At 49.3% G+C, this 20795-nt stretch overlaps 3 protein-coding genes across 3 annotated transcripts; 2 read left to right on the forward strand and 1 right to left on the reverse strand.

Annotated features, from left to right (window-relative positions):
- Positions 1–6330: 6330 nt before the first annotated feature.
- Positions 6331–7501, reverse strand: EI90DRAFT_3128889 (uncharacterized protein; the record flags this gene model as incomplete). Its single annotated transcript, XM_039064145.1, has 3 exons — positions 6331–6821; positions 6892–6964; positions 7301–7501. 3 exons carry the CDS (start codon positions 7499–7501, stop codon positions 6331–6333), a joined length of 765 nt encoding a protein of 254 aa, XP_038912214.1.
- A 5323-nt stretch (positions 7502–12824) lies between these two features.
- EI90DRAFT_2836798 (uncharacterized protein) lies at positions 12825–13079 on the forward strand (the record flags this gene model as incomplete). Its single annotated transcript, XM_039053663.1, has 1 exon — positions 12825–13079. A coding segment is annotated over one exon (255 nt), but the record flags the coding sequence as incomplete, so codon positions are not given.
- A 932-nt stretch (positions 13080–14011) lies between these two features.
- On the forward strand, positions 14012–14308 carry EI90DRAFT_2844870 (uncharacterized protein; the record flags this gene model as incomplete). The annotated part of the gene is made up of 1 exon (XM_039053709.1): positions 14012–14308. A coding segment is annotated over one exon (297 nt), but the record flags the coding sequence as incomplete, so codon positions are not given.
- Between the last annotated feature and the right edge of the window lie 6487 nt (positions 14309–20795).

Genomic DNA, 20795 nt, shown 5'->3' on the forward strand with positions numbered 1-20795 from the left:
TAAACCCCCAGTGCAGATCCAGCGCCGAGAAATACTTTGCATTTCGAAGGTGCGCAAGGACGTCGGAAATGAGTGGGAGGGGGTACGAGTTCTTGACTGTTTTCTCGTTGAGCTTTCGGTAGTCCTGAACCAGGTGCAGGGACCCATCCTTCTTCTTGACAAAGAATACGGGGGCACCCATCGGCGACTTTGATGGGCATATGCACCCGTTCCGCAGGTTCTCATGCAGGAACTCGTCTAGTTCCTTCTGTTCCGGCCGGGATAGGGGGAACATCTTGCCTCTGGGTAGCTTGGCATCGGGGGTCAGGTCAATGGCGTGGTCCCAGGGTTTTCACGGGGGTAGCACATCGAAGGCTTCTTTTGAGAACACATCCTTGAAGTCCCTGTAGTGCTCGGGTACCAGCTCTTCCAGCATCAGCGGCTTTGCCTCTGTGTCTTGGGCTTCCTCCGCTAGGCGTTGGGATGGCGTTGTGGCTGCCCTTAGGTTGTGTCCCCACCCTGGTGGGATTATGGTGGCATAGATTCCATCGCTGGGTTCTACTTCGAGGGCTTGCCTGACATCTGCTCGCGGCGATTGGCAGGAGGAGGGGCAGCAGGACATGATGACCTTCTGCTGTGCCCAGTCGACCTCTGGGTTATGGTGTAACAACCACGAGTGCCCAATGATGAGGGACTGCTGTCCCAAGTTCGCTATGGCGAAGCGGGCGTGCTCCGTGTGTTGGCTGAATGTCAACAGGGCCTCCAGTTCCTCTGTGATGGCTCCATTCTCGTTAGGCATCCCGTCCACGTTGCAAACTGGAATGGGTTGGGGGAGTGGGGTCGTCTCGAGCCCATGCTTCCGGATGAAGTCTGGGTTCACAAAGTTCCCGGTCGCACCAGAGTCTAGCAGCGCTGACATGGCGACTGCAGTGAGGGACGGTAGGGCGGTCACCTTCACTTTCATATTGAGGGAGCGGGGAGATTGCTTGGCAAGCACATAGATGGCAGGTGGGGAGACGGCCACCTTGGGCAGGCTAGCGGTTTTGGTGCTCTTTCTGGTTGAGGATGCGATTTTCCTCTGTTTCTTAGCAATCACCTGGTGGAATTTGGACAGCGGTGCAGACTCGTGCGTATCTCTGTATTTACACTGGGTATCATTGCTTGCAGGTGGCTGGGACGCATCCCTCACCAGTTGCCTTCTTGAAAATCTGCAGAGGGGTTCCCTTCCTCTCTCTCCTCCTCATTCCCCTCAGGTGTCCCTATCAGCTGGCTCCTCAGCCCTTCTGCGAGTGCTCGAAGGTCTTCTGGGTGCATGCGGCACACTTGGCGGACCTTTGGGAGGGGGCAGTCTCGTGCGAAGTGCCCAGGGGCATTGCAGTTGTGGCATAGCCCTCGTTGTTGATCTGCCCTTGAGCGGTCAAGGTCCATCAGCTGAGGCAGTGGGGCTGTAGTCGTGGGGGTAGTAGGGGTCATGGCAGGTCACGGTGGTGGCCCCAGTGGCGGGCATGGGAGGGTCTGAGAGAGTGATGGCAGCGGTCTGGCAGGGGGGAGGGGCGACTTGAACAGGGGGAGTTGGGGTTGAGTCGCCTGGAAGTGCCACCATTGGTTGTCGAGGAGGGTAGCCTCTTGTTTCCATTCTGCCCAGGTTCTTGGCATGGGGCACAGATGGTAGATGCTCTCACGGAGCCAGGTGTTGGTCGCTTGTTCAAAGTGGTCTACCAGCCCTATGTCACCTAGCCACGAAGTGGGACTGTGGAGTTCGAACTCCTGGATGATTTTATCCATGGAGTCAGTGCCTTGCCATAGAGCGGTGAGCTTCTGCCGGGCGGTGGCTTCCCGGTTGGGGTCTTGAAACATGGCATCCAGCTCTGCCATGAACTCGTCCATAGTGATCATGGGGGATCCTGCTGTCAGCAGCGCGATCGTGTGCTGTGTTGCCCATGCTCCCACAGCTCCTCCTTTCATGTACAACAGGACGAAAAGGATTTGGGACAGGGTGTCAGGGAACTCTGTGGCACGGACATGGAAGTAGATTCTGCATTCCGCTTTGAAGCAGTCGAGGTCCTCGCTCGCTCCGGCAAAGGCGGTGGGGGGGCAACCTTGGGTGCTTTGGGCTTGGGTGTAGGTGTGGGTGCAGGTGGAGGCGGGGCTGGTGGGTTCTGTTGAAACTTTCTTCTGCTGTCAGGGATGGCTCAAGGAAGGCAGAGGTGGTGGTGTAGCGCTCGGCGCTAGCGGCCCAGATGGCGGTGGGGTGGTGAGACCATATAGTGGGCAGCCCTCACTCGGGCTTACGTCCCTGTGTGGCTTCTTAGGCTGAAGCGGGAAATGTATTGTTATTAGGGTGGGAAGCTAGACTAAACTAGGGTACTTGCCTGAAGCGGGAAATGAGAAGAAGGTTACTTCTTCGGTCCTGCTTCGGCTTAGTTTATATACATGTGTGAATGGGTCATGTGGAGGTGCCACATCACCCCCAGACGAAGCCGGGTTACCACAGGTGGCTCCATGGTTGATCCCAGGTGTTGGAGGGGAAATACAAGTAGGAGTGTGTGGCGCGTCCGTGCTACAAGTGTAGGAAAGAAAGAGAGGTCGTCTGTATAAAGATAGAAGAGGAGAAGAAGGAAAGAAGAGAGAATGAGAGGATGAGACAAAGGAAAAGAGGTGGCAGCGTGCCCTGACATTGCTCAGAAAGATGTGCTGACTCAAGCGAGTGCGGCCAAGAAACAGCCAGTTGAATTGACTGAGCAGCCAGGGACCCAAACGACGACTTGGCTGCACGATCTGCATGACACATCAACCTGGCAGTGTGCATCGTGGTTGTGGAAGGTGAGCTGGATAGCTTATTTGAATGTGTCAACCTGCATGGATGCCACAAGGATGTAATTGGGCGCAACTGGGCAGTTGGGCACTTAAGTGTTGATTTGAGCACACAATGCATCGAGCTGGGGATGTGGCCTGCACTCGATGCCCAGGCTGCAACCCCACAATGCAGTTCACCTGAATGTGTCGGCTTGGACAGACACTGTGAAGGACCTGAAATGGAGCTCCGCTGGCCAGACGGTGTTATTAGCTGGGCCACGGAAGGTGCCAAACTGACTGAGTGCATCTCAGTCACTGAGCAAATGACATCTGAGCGATTTGACTCAATTGGACATGCCAGCTCCGATGAATGCTGGGGTGTCATGCTGGAAGGGTGCATCGCATTCGATGAACCTGCTGGTTGACCAGATTGAACAGACAAAAACGATGACTCCACCATGCAGTATGTCGATCCAGTGGTGTGAGTTGCACTCAGTGGACCAGCCTGTACTGGGCAATGTGGTGCGAACAGGTGTGCCAGCTTGGGTGAGCCCATCAGAGGGGGAACCAGTTGATCCAGCTGGGTAAGGCGCTTAGACATTGGTTCACCTATGTGCACTGGCTCCAGTGAGTGCTGTGAATGAGCAGATGATGGGTCCACCTGGATATTCAGGAGTGTTGATTCCGCTATGTGTCGTGCCATGCCGCCAAGGTTTGTTGCACCAGATGGACAGGACACATCTGAATGCAGCGATTCGGGTGAGCATGATAGCTCAGGCAGACATTGTGAGTTATCGATCGAGAGATTTGACTGAATGGGCAAAGATGATGGTTCGGGTTTGCGACAAGTTGGGCTAATGGCACCCATTGTGCTCATTGAATGGGCCATAACCGAACGAGGCAGCCCGAATGGGGATACTGGCCCAAGTAATTGCCATGGAGATGCGACAGGGAAATCCAACTGGGCAGGCAATGACAACGATTCTGCCTTGCTACAGGTTGGGCTAGCGAAGTACCCTGTGCATGACAATCATGCTACAACTGGACGAAGTTGCACTGTTGGGCGTCCCGGCTCCAGTGAGTGCTGCACAGGAGTGGTCATCTGATGAGAACGGGGCATCAGGCTGTTGTAATGTGTCGTATTGGATGTACAAGCTGCAACTGGGCCATCTGGTGCTGAGGACGGGCGCAGTGAGGGCAACTCCAATTTCACTACAGTGGGCAATATCGCAATGACCCCAGGTGTACAAGGTCGTACCGGTACCAACGAGGGGTTGGCTGTGACGATATGGGAGCTCGCTGCTTGGGACTGCGTGAGGACAAGGGCCTCCTTAACACTTTTGAAATGTAGAACGAAATCAGCTAGTTTTCGCTGTAAATAGTTCCAAGTTCGATGTAAAGTGCTTAACTCGGTCCAGCCCAATGTGATCAACGTCGTAAGGATGATCTGTCCTGGGTCTGCCTTGAACATGGCAGGGATGAGATTGGAGTTGGAGATGGTTTGGGTGAACCAGTCCATCGCTTGAAGGATCAGTATCAGCTGTTGACTGCGCTCGTCTGTGATGCGGTAAGAGGTTGAGGAGTCTGTAGCCAGTTTGCGGAATGACTGAACCTCTATGTTGTCTGGGCCCAGCTGTTGCCACTCATGTAGCAAGTCCATAGGTGCACACTCATAATAGAATCTCCATGGTGATGAAAACTTGTCTAACGTGTGCTTTAGTGGGATGGTGGAATGCTGGTAGTCTGAGTTGACGGCACCCAAATTAGATGAGTAATCCTCCTGTGTGTGAGCTCAAGGTTGCACGATTGAGTTTGATGCTGGTGTGACCAGGGTTGGGGCACCAATGTTACAGGAATGGGTTCCGGGGAACCCAACCTGAGCTGTTCTGCTCACGGACAGAGGTGGCTGCATAGCCATTGAAGGGAGAGCAGGAGGAGATCTGAGACTGGGTGTACTAATGGTAACTTGGCGCTCCGAGGAGTGTACCGGCAGTGGGTGTGGTGTCATGCTAAGGGTAACTTGGCACTCCGAGGAGCATACCGGCAGCAGGTATAATGGGGGCTCCTTGAGGGAGCCATCTAACAGTTGGCTAGCAGTGACTTGGCACTCATGTGAGCGTACCGGTAGTGTGGGTAGTTGGCACTCCTTGAGGGAGTAGCCCAGTGGTTGTCTATCAGTTACTTGGCACTCAAGGGAGCGTACTGGTAGCGGGATTTGTTGGGACAGGCAGGTTGGTTGACCAGTGCATGGTAGTGAGTGACTGTGGGAATTTGGGCATGCGGGTACGTGGCCAGGCATCCTGGGGCTGCCTGGGTCACTTCTCCCTCCCAAGAAGGGGGGAAGGGTTGTAGGACCCAGTAGGGTACTACAGGAAGGATAGGAATGGGAGCTCAACCACCCAGTGGGGGGTGGGAGCAGGAAGAGTGAGGTCCAGTGTCTGAGCACTCACCGGGCCGTTGAGGTTTTCTCACAGATTGTAAGAATATCGATGTAGACATCGATATGGACCAAGTCAGATGTTACAGAGAAGGCTTACAGTGGTGGCACAATGGTGTGGCAGTTACAATCACAGTACAAGGTTTTGTGGGTTATGTATTAGATAAGGAAAAGACATTTTTCGGCATCTGCCTTACACATCATATGACTTCTAACTATCTAATATAAAAGTCATAATGGTCAAGGGAAGTCCCTTGAAACTCAACAAATCCCCCAGCCAGCACCAAAACCCGGTGGGAAAGCTTGGCATGGGGTTTGATGGAGAAGTAAAATGGGGAAGGTCCTGGGTCCATCTGCTTGCAACCACGGACCATAAGATTCTAGCCTATATCTATAACACCAAGTATAACTTGTAGACGACCTCGAACCAATTGACAAGCCTCTCATGAAGGTGTTGACTCATTATCCATGGCCTAGTGTTACAGAAATCATCTTGTATTATACTGTGGTAATCAAGGGGGGGTCATCAGCATAGCGGGTGAGGTAGGGATAGTGAGGACGGTGCAAGAGGGCTAGCAGCTCTCTATGCCGACTAAGCTCGTGGGGCCAAACTCTCCAAACTCCTACTTTCTTGACTGAACTTCGCTATGCTCGATCCTTGAACTCCATGTGGGTTCTCCAGGATTCTGCAAGGTCCGGGCTCAACTAATCTACTACCCACTCGTTGTGGGCTAGACAGTTGCCCTTATTCCTACTGTTGGATTCCACACACTCACACCCACTCTAGCACGTCCTAGCACCTTGGAGAATTTTTTCGGGGGAGGGGAGAACTTCTTTTCCAAAATCCGGTATGTACAGGATATAAGGAACAATTATTTTTAGAAATAATTAATGGGGAATATTGGTACCATATGGCACCTGGGTACCTTATTAGGCGAAATAATAAAAAGGGTAACAGTATCAATAAAAGAATATTGATCAATAACTGAAATGATGCAAAAATATGAAAATATAAGAAAATAAGCGATATCTCAACGGATTTACGGAATTAAAGGCCAAAATTGGAAATGAAGCCGGAGATAACTCTCACGCAGCCAATAAGCATTTTTACCAATTTATTAAATGCCGTGGGAACGAGTGAGGCTGGAATTCTGGGTTGCCGCTTGAGATTCCCACGCCCGCACATGCCCGTGCCTAACTTGCCCAACATGGAACTCCGTCAAATCTCCTCCGATTGGGACGTTCTTGGTATCGTCAGAATTGTACGAATTAGGACTATTTTTAGATACCAATTCCATACCGAGTCGTCGCACGAATGAAAGTGGTTTTCTGAATGTGTGAACGGGTATCCAAGCCGGTTCTGCGTGTGGGCGATTATCCCGCCTACAACGGCTTAAATGATAAATGGTGGGGTTCTCCACAATGTCACTTGGATCAATCCTGGGGTATCCCCATGAATGACCATTGGAGAGGGGGAGTGTGCCTTGCTGACTGTATGGATCTGCAGCCGAAAAACCTTCTGGATACCCCTGAAAATGATAGGCTTTTGCCTTCATACTGTTTGATGCAACTAGTCGCCAATGTATAACACAGTATACGTTGACAGATGCTAACGAATGATTTAAAAGTGCCCACAATTAGATTGAGTGACATGACATGAGGAGATGGATCCAACACACTGAAAAGTTCATTATCCTCTTTGATGACATCCTCAAGACATTTGTGTCGAGATTTGGTCATGGTCCACTGATCCTGCAGCCAATGTACATTAGTGCACTGTAGATGACCAGAAACACGGTTGTAATTGAAAGGATCGAGAACTGGATACCATTCTGAAGGCATCAAAGGCACTGGAGTGCTGCCTTAAAATTCAACCATGACCCACCCAGGTCATTCTGGCAATGAGAATTGCAGCTCTCCACCACCAAACCCATGACCAGGGGGGTCTGGGCTGGATAGCTGAACCTGATGAAGTACCAGCATTGGATGGTGTTGGCTTTTTTTTTTGGTAAAATGCAAGTTATGAGGTATTGGCTGTAAACAAGGAACAATGAGAACTAGCTTTTGATGAAGGAAAATCGTGCTAACCTTAGTGGTCGAGGGGCCAGAAGAGGTGATGGGTTTGCCTGTAGGTTGTTTCTCCACAGCGACCTTGTCAGCTGCATCAGAAACGAGAGATGGTTGCCCAGTGTTGTTGCCTGCCACATGCCCAGTGCCCTTGGATGTAGAGGAAGCCAAACCACGCTCAGTGGCTGCACGGTTCATGGAAGGGTACTGTTTTTGAGACATTGTTTGAGCTGGGGAGTGAATGATTGTACGGTTGTGGAGTGAAATGATTAGACAAATGAATTTGGCCAAGTCCGCTTCACTATAGCAGCATGACCTTCTGGGACTGCCAACAATATTGGCTGACTCCAAACTATTCTCACAGGCTCCGGAAATGTGACTCACCCATTGTGCACCTCACAGCGACGATGGGTCCTGACTCTGCAAAGTGATGGCTATCAAGCTGCAAATGTTTCTACTTACTGGACTCGGTCTCAAAGAATATTGGGCCTCCTTATACTCTCTTGTTTGTTCTCTGCATTTATCAATCCATCGGCCTCAAAGAATATTGGACCTCCTTATACTACATTTCTTGGGATTCAAGCACACACTGAGGCCAACTCACTTTGTTTATGTTGAGTCTTGTGGTGCCTTCGATTTATTTTTTCTTGCCTGATTTGGCTTGGTTGCTGCCAAAGATAGTGCGCATTCACAGCGCTGATTATATAAACCACAATTTTTGGACCTTACAACTTTTCCTCAGTTCACGTTGAAGGAGCGGAGCTGGATCACCTTATGTAACCAGTTTCCTATGTCCAATAATGATATTAGAGTTTGTGCTGATTTGCGTACTGACCGTGTTTTGGTTGCCAAATATATAATTGTTCACTGTCTAAACAACAATAAACACCCCCCAACGATCTCACCTGACGTATAGATCGTCTATAGATAAAATTCTATATTGACTTTACTATGATTTCTAGTCAATATTACACCTAGATATACCACTTTTCAGTAGGATGTGATTTTCCTGATAATTTACTGAAGGAAAACTACTAATAAAATAATTCCGCAATAAATGTTACTCAATACAGGAGCGACCAAACTGCTCTTTCTATCGCTTAGAGTGCGTGCTAGTTATCTAGCAGGTTCAGGATCGCTCACTTTTCTCCTGTGGTGTGATAACCAAGTATTGCTGAGAGATTATTCAATTAAGAAGTCCCTCCACCAAATTCTCACTAATTCTCACTATGACACTTTTGTTCAGCTGTGTCTAACTGACCCTAACTCACGCTTAGAGTGACGTGTTAGTTTGATATTAGCTAACAACTAATATTTGCTTTTATCTTTTGGAGCAAATGAACCAACCACTGGTGAGGAGAATTAAACTTTTATTTCTACCTCAGGTTTGAGAGGGGGCAGAAGCGGCGGCCCTTTATGCTTTTCAGAGGCCTCTCTACTCCCACGCCTCGCACTAGTTACATGTGCTACATTTGTATTATAGATAGTTCTAGAATGATATAGGGGCTTGGGCTGTGTAAGCTTAATAATGGACTTAGGACATGACTCAGCAATAAGTAATTCATTTCTTTGTCTTTTGGCCCGATCTTAGCGGGATCTTGTAGCGCCGAAGCTATGCTCTACACCGCCCTAATTAAGAACGGTTATCTTTAGAAATGACTCGGCTATAAAGGAACTTTCTAGACTGTTCTCTAATTGACCCCTTTTTGTGAAGCCGCATCATTACTAATGTTCTACAGCTTTCCCAATAAATTAACTGATCCGCGGACTTCTAAATCACTTTATGATCATGATCCGAGATCCAGATCATCAATCATTTCTTTGTTCCGATTTATTTGAGCTTAAAATCAAAAGTTTTGATGAATCATGGGAAAATATACAAGATCCGGTTTTTTAGCATTTTCTCCTCTTCTGATGCGATCAAAAACTGTCCGCCCGCGCCGGGGAATACTCTATCATATGGTATTTGGTCCGCCAGACTTCCGGGCGCCAATATATTGCCCTTGATTCACATTACTTTTTGTAAGAATTAGCAAATAAATATATATGAATTATAAGGTGTTTCGCCGTTTGAGCGATATCTCCGTCAGTTTTGAAGCTTTTAGAATGAAACAAAACCGTGGATAAAGTTAAGAAACGGTCCTTTCAGATGGTAAAAAGATTACAGTCAAAGGTTTACTGGTTCCCGAGATATTCACATTTCTTTCCCAATGTTCCTTCTTATTCTGCTGTCTATGTGCTATTTTCTTGTTGTAGGGATATATTCTTTGAATATTACACCTATGCCGGGTTCTAGGCATGCTTGTAGTAGATTAAATCTCATGCTACATGGGTGTAGATAATTTATAATGATCTTCTAATGTCTGTCCAGTCTCATAAAGATCATGAGATCTGTTAAACGTCTGAACTTGTCACCTGTTCGTTGACTATTCTGATAGATCATTGTTTTTATTCTTTGAATATTATTTCTCCTACAACATACTATGGGACTGAGGTGAATATAAGCTTTTCCCTTTACTCTTGTGTCCATCAAGTTGTATCTCATTCTTGTACACCAGCAACATGATTACTTCAATATATTTCTAGTTCACATACTATGGGACTGAGCATCGATATCGCTAGCCCCATTTTGTCTTATTCTCTGTATTTATCACACCTCTATGCCTGGAATCCTATCAATCCATTGGTCTCAAAGGGATATTAAGCCTCATACTGTCTGGTCCCCTGCATTTAGCAAACCTCTGTTCCTGGAATCTTATCAATCCATCAATCCCAAAGAATATTGGGCCTCCTTTTACTGTCCTGTTCTCTGCATTTATCACACCACTATTCCTGGAATCTTATCAATGTATCTAGAACTGAGGTCCATTTACAGTAATGTAGTAATTTCATATTATGTAACTGTAACTAGCATTCATTCAACACTAGGTAACTATTGAGTAATGGATTTATGTAGTTTACATGTCTAGAACTGAGTGGTCATGCAATGCTAGGCATTGTTATGGAAATGGGAATTTCCCATTTTAGACTCTTATGGGTTCTGTATCACATGATTTGTATAGTAATAGAGTTTAACCAATCAATTACAACCAGAAAACCCGCTGCCACACTACCTGTTAAACAACATGTTAAACCACCTGTGAAACCACCTGTAAACCCTTATGTCCAACCTCCCTTCCCTTTTCCCTTTCCCTGCGCCTTGAATGGACGAAAATGGGTGCCTCTGGCCCCATTTTTGTAACAGGCATTCTAGTCTAAAATATTACATATCAATCCACCAATCCCAAAGAATACTGGGGCTTCTTACTGTTGAAACACAGCATGCTAGTGTGGGTTTTGCAACAGCCAAATTTGCATGGCTGAGCAAGTAACTTGCCCACATGTCCCTTTATTCTGACTATATGGGAAATTCCGTTCATTCAAAATTTCCTTTCTGTATATTACCTTGGTTTGCATGCTATGCTAGCTCACCCTTCTCTGTGTTTGTCACACCACTATTCCTGGGATCTTATCATAATATATGATCCCATGTCAGAGCTGACCCTTTTGGAAGCAACTGAGAGGGCGTGACCTGGAATGGTTCAATGTCCACTTGCTTGCTACAGCCCCTGAGCCCTCATAAGTGAAACCTCTCAGTCCAGATGCAAGTTCTCATGCAAGTTCTTCCATTCAGATCCCTTACTTTTCCATCTGTACTCTGCAATCGAAACCTTTTCGTTTTGGCTTTGTATTTGTGTTGTCATTTGGGCTCTGCTGTTGAACACCTTGTTGTCTGATGTCAAGGCTTGATCGTTTAGTCCCCTTGGCCACATCGGATTTGAACCCTTTGTTTGAACTTTGTGACCAAACGCCTTGTTGTCCAACATCGAGGCCTGATTGCTTAGCTGTCATATCCATTCCCGGCCATCGACTTCCGGACTCTCCGACCCCTCCGTTCTAACTCCGCTCCCCCCTCACCAACCTCGGAGCCCCCGTATTCTGCAAACCTCTCGGTACCCCTCGATGGTCACCACCCCCTCATTTCAATTTATTACCTACGCCTCCCTAAGTACGGAGCCCCGAAGACTTCCGGACAGCTCCGATGTCCGCTAGCGCACTCCCGCCTCCGCTGGGCAATACACTCGCCTGCCCTGCAGAGTCCACCTTCGGGCCTATCCCTCCTTTCCGTTTCTGGGTTAACGCCTGCCTTTCCGCTAACCCCGCGAACTGACTCATCGGTAATATTCAGTCGGCTAATGTCTTAACCCCGTTAGCTCCGCTCCGTTCGGCTCCGCCAATTGCGGAACCGTCTCCGCTGTAACCATATATATACACTACTTGTACATAGGTTATGCCCCAGCAGATAAATCAACTAGAGTTACCCCCACTAGGTTCTAAGTGCCAGTCAGTAAGTTAGGGCACGGACGTGTCACTAGGCACAGCGCTCCTGGCAGAAGTCGCTGAGGCCAAAGCCCTCCGTTACGGAGACATTCCTTCGTCTTAAATCTGGTCTCTGACATTAGCGTTGTACACCCACTTGCTTAGTGACTTCAATATTGCTACACCTGTGTATTGATCTTCTTTACACTTTAACACGAGTGTATTTTCACTGGTGCTCTACATTGTTGGCCAACAGCAATTGTTCAGATGTACTCCAATTACAAAAAGTCAGCGAAGTGTCGAGTTCGGGATGCTCTCAAGCGTGAACAGAAATCGGGTATCATAAGGACGACCCCAGTCAGCAGTATCCCCTGCATCCAAGCATATGAGGGATTCCAGAGGCAAAAGTTCAAACTGGCCCCATTACACGATGCCCCCACTTCATCTCAGGGTCCTTCAGCTGCAAATCCTAGTTCCCCTCCCCACACCTCACCTTATCCTATGGACGAATATATATCTGAGTCTCTTCACATCATTTCCGGCAAGGAAAAGACATGCGAGCCAGCCCCCCCACTGTTACCCCTTGATATCATGTCTAAGCATTCCATGTGATGCAACCATCAGAGGACGCGGTGGCACATAGATGTCCTGCCACATCTGATATGACTGAATATGAAGTGGATGCAGGAACGTTCTGCTTCATCAGAACGAAGCGACCCCTGTCAGCACTGTGATTGTGCTGGCCCTCACCAAGTGATGATGTGCTCTGCATCTACATGTCACAGCTTGAGAAGCAGCAGATGAGGGATTGTGAAGAGCAAACACTACTGTGGTCAGGGGACGACTCCTGGGTCCCCATGACCCTCCCCTATGGTCCACAACCTCTGGTGTAACCAGCCCTATCCAGGGCACAACCTACTGTGGTAAAAAAATGAATAGATAAAGAGGCAAGTGGATACACTTGCCTACTGTGGGTAAGAAGATGAGAAGGAAGCTAACTTCTCATCTTCCCACAGTGGCCACAATATCAGGCAAACTTCCAGGGATACTGGAAGCCACATGAGGGGGTGGGAACCGGGCCCGGAACATGCAATGCACGGAGCGTGCACATGTGCAGGAAGCGCAGCAGGTGGATGTGGGTCTGGATGCGGGTCCGGGTCCGGGCTAGTCAGGGTGTGTGCCCTGACAACTGTGCAGCTTGTCGAATGCGGCTTGTGCCCCAGTCCAACCCAAACTTGCTGTGAGCATGGTAATGCTTGACTGGGCCTCTATGCTGTTCTTACACATGGCACCGAACATACAGGCATGGACAACAACTGCCGAAATTATGCTTCAGCGTGAAAGGCATCATTTCGAGACTGCAAGTTCATTTCGTCATCGCTTTAGCAACTCCCTTGTGCACTATCAATTGCTCATCAGACTTGTTGATGCAGAGATGGACTGCATGGCAAGCGCCATCCCCATTCCACGTCGTCTTCTGCCTGGCCACCTCCGCAAACCATCCTCACCACCTTCAGTCTCAAATTGCCTTCTGGAATCAGACATGGATGTCAATCCTTCCCATCCAGATCCCAAGATCCCATCAGATTTAATGTCCAGCATACCCAGCGTTCTTCAAGCTCCGACCATTCATGTAAATTTGGATGAGAACACTTCGATCGATGTGTGAGAATATCGAAATGCTCATACATCCCCTATGTTTTCACATCCTGACCTTGTTAGGTATGGGTCAGCAAACGGGGACGACTGGCAGGGACAAGGCTCCGGGGTTGGGCTTCGGCCTCAGCGACTCCAAGAGAGTGCTGTGCCCACCTACTGTCTCAGTGCCCACATTTTGAAGTGGCTTGGGCTGCCTTGTTAGGGGGGACAAACCATGTTGATATTCAGACTAAAGTTATAATAATGTAATATACATATATATAAGTAAGAAACTGAATGAGTCAGGTGACAAAATAAAACAAAAGGAAACAGAATAAGGGCCGGCATCTGGGTCAGAATGCATGGTCGTGACAGACCTCCCCAGTGACTACCTCTGGGGAGGGTGTCCATGTTGTTTTGGCTCTACATCTAGTCCCATGTCCAAGTTGTCAGCAGATTGCATCATTTCATTCGATGCAAATTTTCAGCTGAAGAGGATCAAAGACTATGATAGGAGGCCCCAGTACCATGGATTGAACAAGATTGGTTCTCAGGATGTCACCTCAAACAATTGATGTTCCTCATGGTTATGCTGAGATGTGGCAGAGCAAGGTTGCTGAAATACGTGAACCCAAATGGAAATTTTGGGCTTCAAAAGGCAAAGGAAACATGGGTAGCGGCAAGGATGATCTTCCCAAGCAAAACCATGTCACCCCAGGGCTCAACCTGACAGAGAGCATGTATGATGGCTGTGAAGGCTCATTCACAGCTGCTGACAGGGAGTGCCAGAAGGCATCCAAGAAGTACTTTGATGAAATGGGCATTATGTCTGCTGTCTGTCGTCACAGCATACTGTTATTCTACATCAGCATTTGGACTCCAGGGGAACAACAGTTCTACATACTTTCATTACTTGGGAAGCTTATAGAGCATCTCTCTTTGTCATGGACCATTGGATGCCTGTATGACATTGGTTGCCAGACTGATTGTGCGCTTCACAAGTGGAATATTGCACCTGAGTCAGGGTCAAGGGGTAGTCGATGTCAGGGAGGAGAGTTCAGTTGCCCACCTGAATGGGTCTTATGCATCGATGGAATCTCGATTGTCAGAGGTGATGAGGGTCCGAGGGTGTGTGAGGCACAGGGTGACAAAGGTGGAGGTTGGGTATGATGTCGAGTGTGTTTTTGGCATCAGAGACGGAGCTGACTCGAGGGTCTTTGAGCAGCTAGGGTTGTCTGTGGGGAAGATGCGAAAATACTTTTGGTGGAGACTGGTGTATAGCACTGAGGTAGATAGAAGCGGGGTCCATATCCCTTTTTAGGATTAGACGTCCCAGCATCTGATTGACACAACAGGCTAGAGTCGGATCATCCGGAAGCAGAAGCTGAACATCATAGGAAGTGGAAGAGAGGTGTGTGGAGTAACTGGAGGGTTTCAGAATACTTCCAAGGAGAAGTGGAGGGGCAAGGATCGTGATAACGATCGTCCAGAGAGCTCTTGGAGGTGAGCCCGAAGGCAAGAGAGTAAGTGGAGTAGAGATGTGTGCATGCCATGTGCAAAGGTTAAATGTTAACCGGTAGCAAGCTTTGGTGAAGCATACAAGGTTACCAATGGTGTAGGAGTCTTCCTCATGGTTAGAGGTAGACAGAGAAAGAGTGCCAGCCATCGGAACAAGTCCAGAGGCAACAGGGAAAGGCAATGGTGAAGAGGAAAGAAAGTGTTCTCATACCTAGACAACGTTTACTCAGGTCCATTACTCGTCTCAGGGTGAGCAGATATCAGCCAGATACTTGAGCACAAACTTATCCAATGGGGAGACATAAAGACGTCAACAGATGGGATCCTAACTCCAAGAGAGAGGACGGAGGGAATGAGTCAACCAATGGAACTAGGTCCAGAGGCGATGGAAAGAGTATGGGGGAGTTGCGGTGGGGTGTCCAGTGGTTCGGAGGTACTGCTCATGATCTAGGCTCAATGGAGCACATAGGTGAGACAGCTATCCCAGTGGTGGAACACTGACCGAAGGCAACGAGGCAAGGTAGAGTCGGAATGGGAGTGTGAGGTGGTCAAACTGGGGTGTCTGAAGAGTCCGGGGTAATGTACTGCAGTACCAGTCACTCAACGGAGCAAGGGGGTAGAGTACCAGTGTCCTAGACAATAGACAAGGTCCATTTGACAAGGGAGATGTATCAAACATCTTCGAAGTTGGTAAGGGGGTGTGTGTCAACCAGCGGTGTGAGGTCCGGAGGCAACGGAAGAGTAAGTAGAGTTGGGTGAGTTGGGTTGTGGAGTTTGGAGGTCCAGGCAAGGTGAGCTCAAGAACTACCGCTCAATGGAGTGCACAGGAGAGACAGGTTATGCCATGAGACGACTGAGACACAAGCCAAAACAGCCAGGGTGGTGTAGAACGTCATCGAGAGAGAGGAGGACGTGGTATCAACCAACGGTGTGAGGTCTGAAGGAAGATGGGGCCAGATGGGGTGGAAGCGGAGCGTGGCTCGCTGTCTTGGAGTAGGGCGCTTGGCATTACTAATGGAATGCCAGGCAGTGGGGAGTGCAATGGGGAATCGGGTGAGGTGCCTACCGATGGATGAAGTCCAAAGGCAAACTGGGGTGATATATCGCGGAATAGCCTGGGATGTTCAGAGTACGGACCAGGTAACTGCTCTTAAACCCTCGACCAACGGGTCAAATTGTGGGTGAGTCAGTTGGTGTCCTAGAACTAAGAGACAGGGTCCAGCTATGGGTGACAAGGGGTGTCCAGGTTGATTCGATCCAAAGCGAAGCGGATTGGGTAGGTCGATGGCCTGGGTACTGGTGTGCCAGCAGTGCGTGTTGACGCTTGGGTGATGACCAGCGAGGAGCCGGTGCATCGGAAGGTGGGGGAGGTCAAGGACGAAGTGTCCAAGACAGGGGTAGAAGGACTGAGAGGCAGGGGGGAAACGAGGGGCGAGGTGTGGGAGTGAAGGTGATAGAAGGTGGCTCCCAGGGACCTAAAAGTGGTGTCAGGGCACATGTCAAACGCATCCAACGGTGCCGAAGGGCACGGACCAGACTGGTCCGTATGATGGAAGGTGGTTCCCATGCAACACAGTGGATGGTGTGTGCTGCGAAGTGACAAGGGACCGGGGAAGAAGGAAGGTGGGGGGTGGCTGGCTTACCTGAAGCCAAGACAAAGGGTGCAGTCGACTGCGGAAGGTGGAGGCAGTCGGGTGCCAGGTGCTCGATGTCAGAACTAGACAACAGCAATGGGGAGTCTAAAATACTGTTAGAACTGGGCGAGGGTGGACGATTTCGGAGGGGAACTGGAGACTTAGCAAGGAGGGACCTTGGCCTCAGTGACTCAAGTGGAGCACTGTGCCATTGCTGTTTGTCCATTTGGTCCTTAATTTCATAGGAGGCGAGCAGGAAGTCTCTAGGGGGCATTTCAGGTCGATTTTAGACTAAGGACTAAAATGAGTATGTACAAGCGCCGATATATATAATGAAGAAGGCAAAAGCACAGGGAAACAAAGGGGGTCTGAATCAGAACGAAGGCATCCGAACAGGAACAAAGGGATGACAGAAGTGGAGTGGTACCAAAGGTCATAGGGCAGAACCTGTGGTATGTCCGAAAGGAGGTAAGGAGGGCAAAGCCCAGAGGGGCAGGAGGATGAGGGGACATGGGGATGATGACTAACTGGCTAGAATGGGAAGAAGCAGCAGTCCAAATAGGGATGAGGGGAAAATGCGAGAGATACATTACAAGCGGCGAAAGTGCCAAAGATGATCGGTGGAGCTCGGAGGTTGCAGAGGTTATGGAGGTTACGGAGGCAGGGTTGAAAGTTCGAGGAATATTGGCAATGGTGTTTACATAGTATGAGGTCACCAATGCAATGGATTAAAGCCGAGGTGGAGTCAAAGTCCGAGGTAGGAACTATGACGGAGACTCGGAGCGAAGGTACAAATGGTGTCCAAGTATGAGGTACGGGACAGTGGCAGAAGGTCGTAACCTGGCAGGAGGTCAGCGGAAGAGGGCCAGAGGGAAGAGAGAGGAAAGAGGAAAGGGGAGAGGAGTGTCGGAGAGGAAAGGTGTCAGGTCCAAAGGTGAGTGTCGGAGCGGACAGGAGAAAGGTAGGAGAATGATGGAAGGGTGGAGGTGTTGTGAGGAGGAAGCGGAGGAGTGGGAGGAGGAGTAGGAGGAGGGTGGTGAGAGGAGTGGTGTTCGGTCCGAGGTGAGTATTGGAGCGGACGGAGATAGGACAGGAGAAGGACGGAGGAGTGGAGGTGGCATGAGGGGTGAGAGGAGGTGTGGTGTCAGGACCGAAGGTGAACATTGGAATGGACAGCGGTAGGGTAGGACTCCAGAGGTGGTGAAGGAGGAGGTCCGGGAGTCAGTTCGGGATCGGGTATGCACGGATATGACAGCCTGAGTCACTGAGGCCAAGGTCCTTCCACGCTAAGTCTCCGATTCCACTCCGGAGTCGTCCAAATCCGCCCATTCTAACAGAACCAAGATCTGCACTTCAGCAGATTGCGAAGACCAATTTCTGTCCAAATATGGAAGACTCCAGTCAAAACAAAGCACAGAGAATGTGAAAACACCTTAGAACATGATGGAAAAATCTGAAATAAATCATGAAAGCCTGTATTAAGAATATAAACACCTATGCATACAATAAATCCTGAATAATTAAACAGAAACGTTGACCACACACAAACGAGTGTGAGAACAACACATGTGATTACCGATTGTGTGCATGAACTTTTGCTAACTTGACAAATACTGAGAGTTAGAGTATGTCATATCCTGGAATCTTGACCCTGCACCTTCCTAACAACCTTGCCATCCCCTACACTATCCCTCCTTGTGTTCTCACCCCACTTCCACCCCTACTGTCTCAGAATTGCCAGATTGCTCTGACCCCCTGACGGACCTCTGACATTTTGTTATATACTACTAAACCCTTCCTCTCTCCATTTCATTTATTGGAGCCACCCAACATTTCTTGGGTATTAACTCTGGCTTCAGAGCTACCTGTATCTCCTGGTGACTCCACCCTCATCATCTTAATTAGTCATCTTCCACTTATTGCATGGCTGACACTGAAAGAGGGCTAGCAGCTCTCTATGCTGACTAAGCTTGTGGGGGCCAAACTCTCCAAACACTCTACTTTCTCTCTTGACTTCACTATGCTTGGTCCTTAACTCTGCAGTGGGTTCTCCAGGATTTCCGCAAGGTCTGGGCTCAGTGTTGCCATATCCATACAATCCTGACCTCCGCTCCGGGCTCCTGGAACTCCGAACTCCGACTTCCGGAGCCCTACTTCCCTTCCATCACTTTCTCCTTGCCGACTCCCAAGAGGTTATCCCACCTCCAGCTCGGACACCACCTTCGGTCCGACTCCGGAACATTCCGGGTCCGACCCCAACCTCGACACCTTCCAGGCGAGTACACAAAACCTATGCTCCCGACTCCGGACCTCCGCTCCGGTATCCCATTCACGTCTCATCTCCAGAACCTCCGGTCTTAGCTCTGACCTCGGACTTTGACCCCACCTCCACTTATACCCATTGTATTGGTTAGCTCATTCCATTTAATTACCTTTGCCAATATTCCGGAGTTTAACCTCCGAGTTCGGACTTTCCAGACTTACTCCGGACCTTGCAACTATTGCATTGTCCATTTCAATTCCGCTATTCTCCCTCATTCCTATTTGGGCTGCTGCTTCCTTTCTATTCAGTCAGCTAGCCATTCCCGACTCCCATCCTCCTTCCTTCCTTCTTGGGCCTTGGCCCTTCATTCCTCCTTTGGGAAACACCATTGAGTCAAACACTTGACCCTCGGTGTTGTTCCTCTTTCCATCTCCCTTTGTCTCCTTTTGTCCTACCCTTGTTCCTTTTGATTCCAGACCCCTCCTTATATACAATGTACCTAGTAACTTGTAACCTCAGTCCGAAATCGACTTGAATTCCCCCCAAGAGACTTTCCCCCTGCTAGATCCGAAATTAGGGACCTGTTAGAGATGGGCGGAAACAGACGACTCCGGAGTGGAATCGGAGACTTAGCGTGGAGGGACCTTGGCCTCAGCGACTCAAGTGGAGCGCTGTGCCATTGCTGTTTGTCCATTTGGTCCTTAATTTCACAGTAGGTGAGCAGGAAGTCTCTTGGGGGCATTTCAGGTCGATTTCGGACTGAAAACAGACGAGTATGTACAAGCGCCGATATATATAAGGAAGGGGCAAAAGCACAAGGAGAACAAAGGGTGACCGAATCGGAACGAAGACGTCCGAACGGGAACAAAGGGTTAGAGGGAGCGGAGCGGTACCAAAGGTCATAGGGCAAGACCTGTGATACATCCGAAAGGAGGTAGAGTGGGCGAGGCCCAGAGGGGCAGGAGGATGAGGGGAAGTGGGGGTGATGACTAACTGGCTAGAATAGAAAGAAGCAGTAGTCCAAATAGGGATGAGGGGGAATTGCGAGAAATACATTACAAACAGCGAGAGTGCCGGAGGCGGTCCGCGAAGCTCGGGGGTTGCGGAGCTTACGGAGGTTACGGAGGCGGGGTTGGAAGTCCGAGGAATATTGGCAATGGTGTTTACGTAGTATGAGGTCACCAATGCAATGGACTAAGACCAAGGTGGAGTCAAAGTCCGAGGTATGGACTATGATGGAGGCTCGGAGTAAGGTATGAACGGTGTCCGAGTGTGAAGTACGGAACAGCGGTGGATGGTCGTAACTTGGCGGAAGGGTGGCGGAGGAGTGACGGAGGAAGGAGAGAGGGGACAGGTAAGGAAGAGTAGTCAGGTCCGAAGGTGAGTATCGGAACGGACGGAGAAAGCATAGGGGATGACAGGAGGGTGGAGGTGTTGTGAGGGGGGAGCGGAGTTGTAGGAAGGGTGGCGAGTAGGGCGATGTTCGGTCCGAGATGAGTATCGGAACGGACGGAGAAGGGGTCGGAGAGGTAAGAGGAGGGGTGTGTTGCCAAGACTGAAGGTGAGTATCGGAACGGCAACAGTAGGTTATGACTCTGGAGGTGAAGAGGGTGGAGGTCCGGAAGTCGGGTCGGGGTCGGGTATGCACGGATATGACAGGACCCCTAGGACAACCAGCAATGGCACAGCGCTCCGCATGAGTCGCTGAGGCCAAGGTCCTTCCATGATAAGTCTCCGATTCCATTCCGGAGTCGTCCGAATCCGCACATTCTAACAAGTGTCCACTACCCACTCATTGTGAGCTAGACCACTCCCCTTATTCCTACTGTTGGAATTCCATGCACTCACTCCAACTCTAGCACATCCTAGCACCTTAGAGAAATTGGGGGAGGAACTTCCTTTCAAAAATCCGGTACAGTATGTACAGGATTATAAAATAATAATAAAAAGGTAACAGTAACAATAAAAGAATATCAATCAATAACTGAAATGATGTGTCAGAGACCAGATCTGGGATGAAGATGATATCCCTGTGGTGGAGGGCTGCATCCTCAGTGATGCAAGTGGGCTAGAGATCTAAACAATCACAAAAACTCTTTAAGAA

The sequence above is a fragment of the Cantharellus anzutake genome (assembly GCF_015039405.1).
Source record: "Cantharellus anzutake strain C23 chromosome Unknown EI90scaffold_53, whole genome shotgun sequence".
NCBI lineage: Eukaryota > Fungi > Basidiomycota > Agaricomycetes > Cantharellales > Hydnaceae > Cantharellus > Cantharellus anzutake.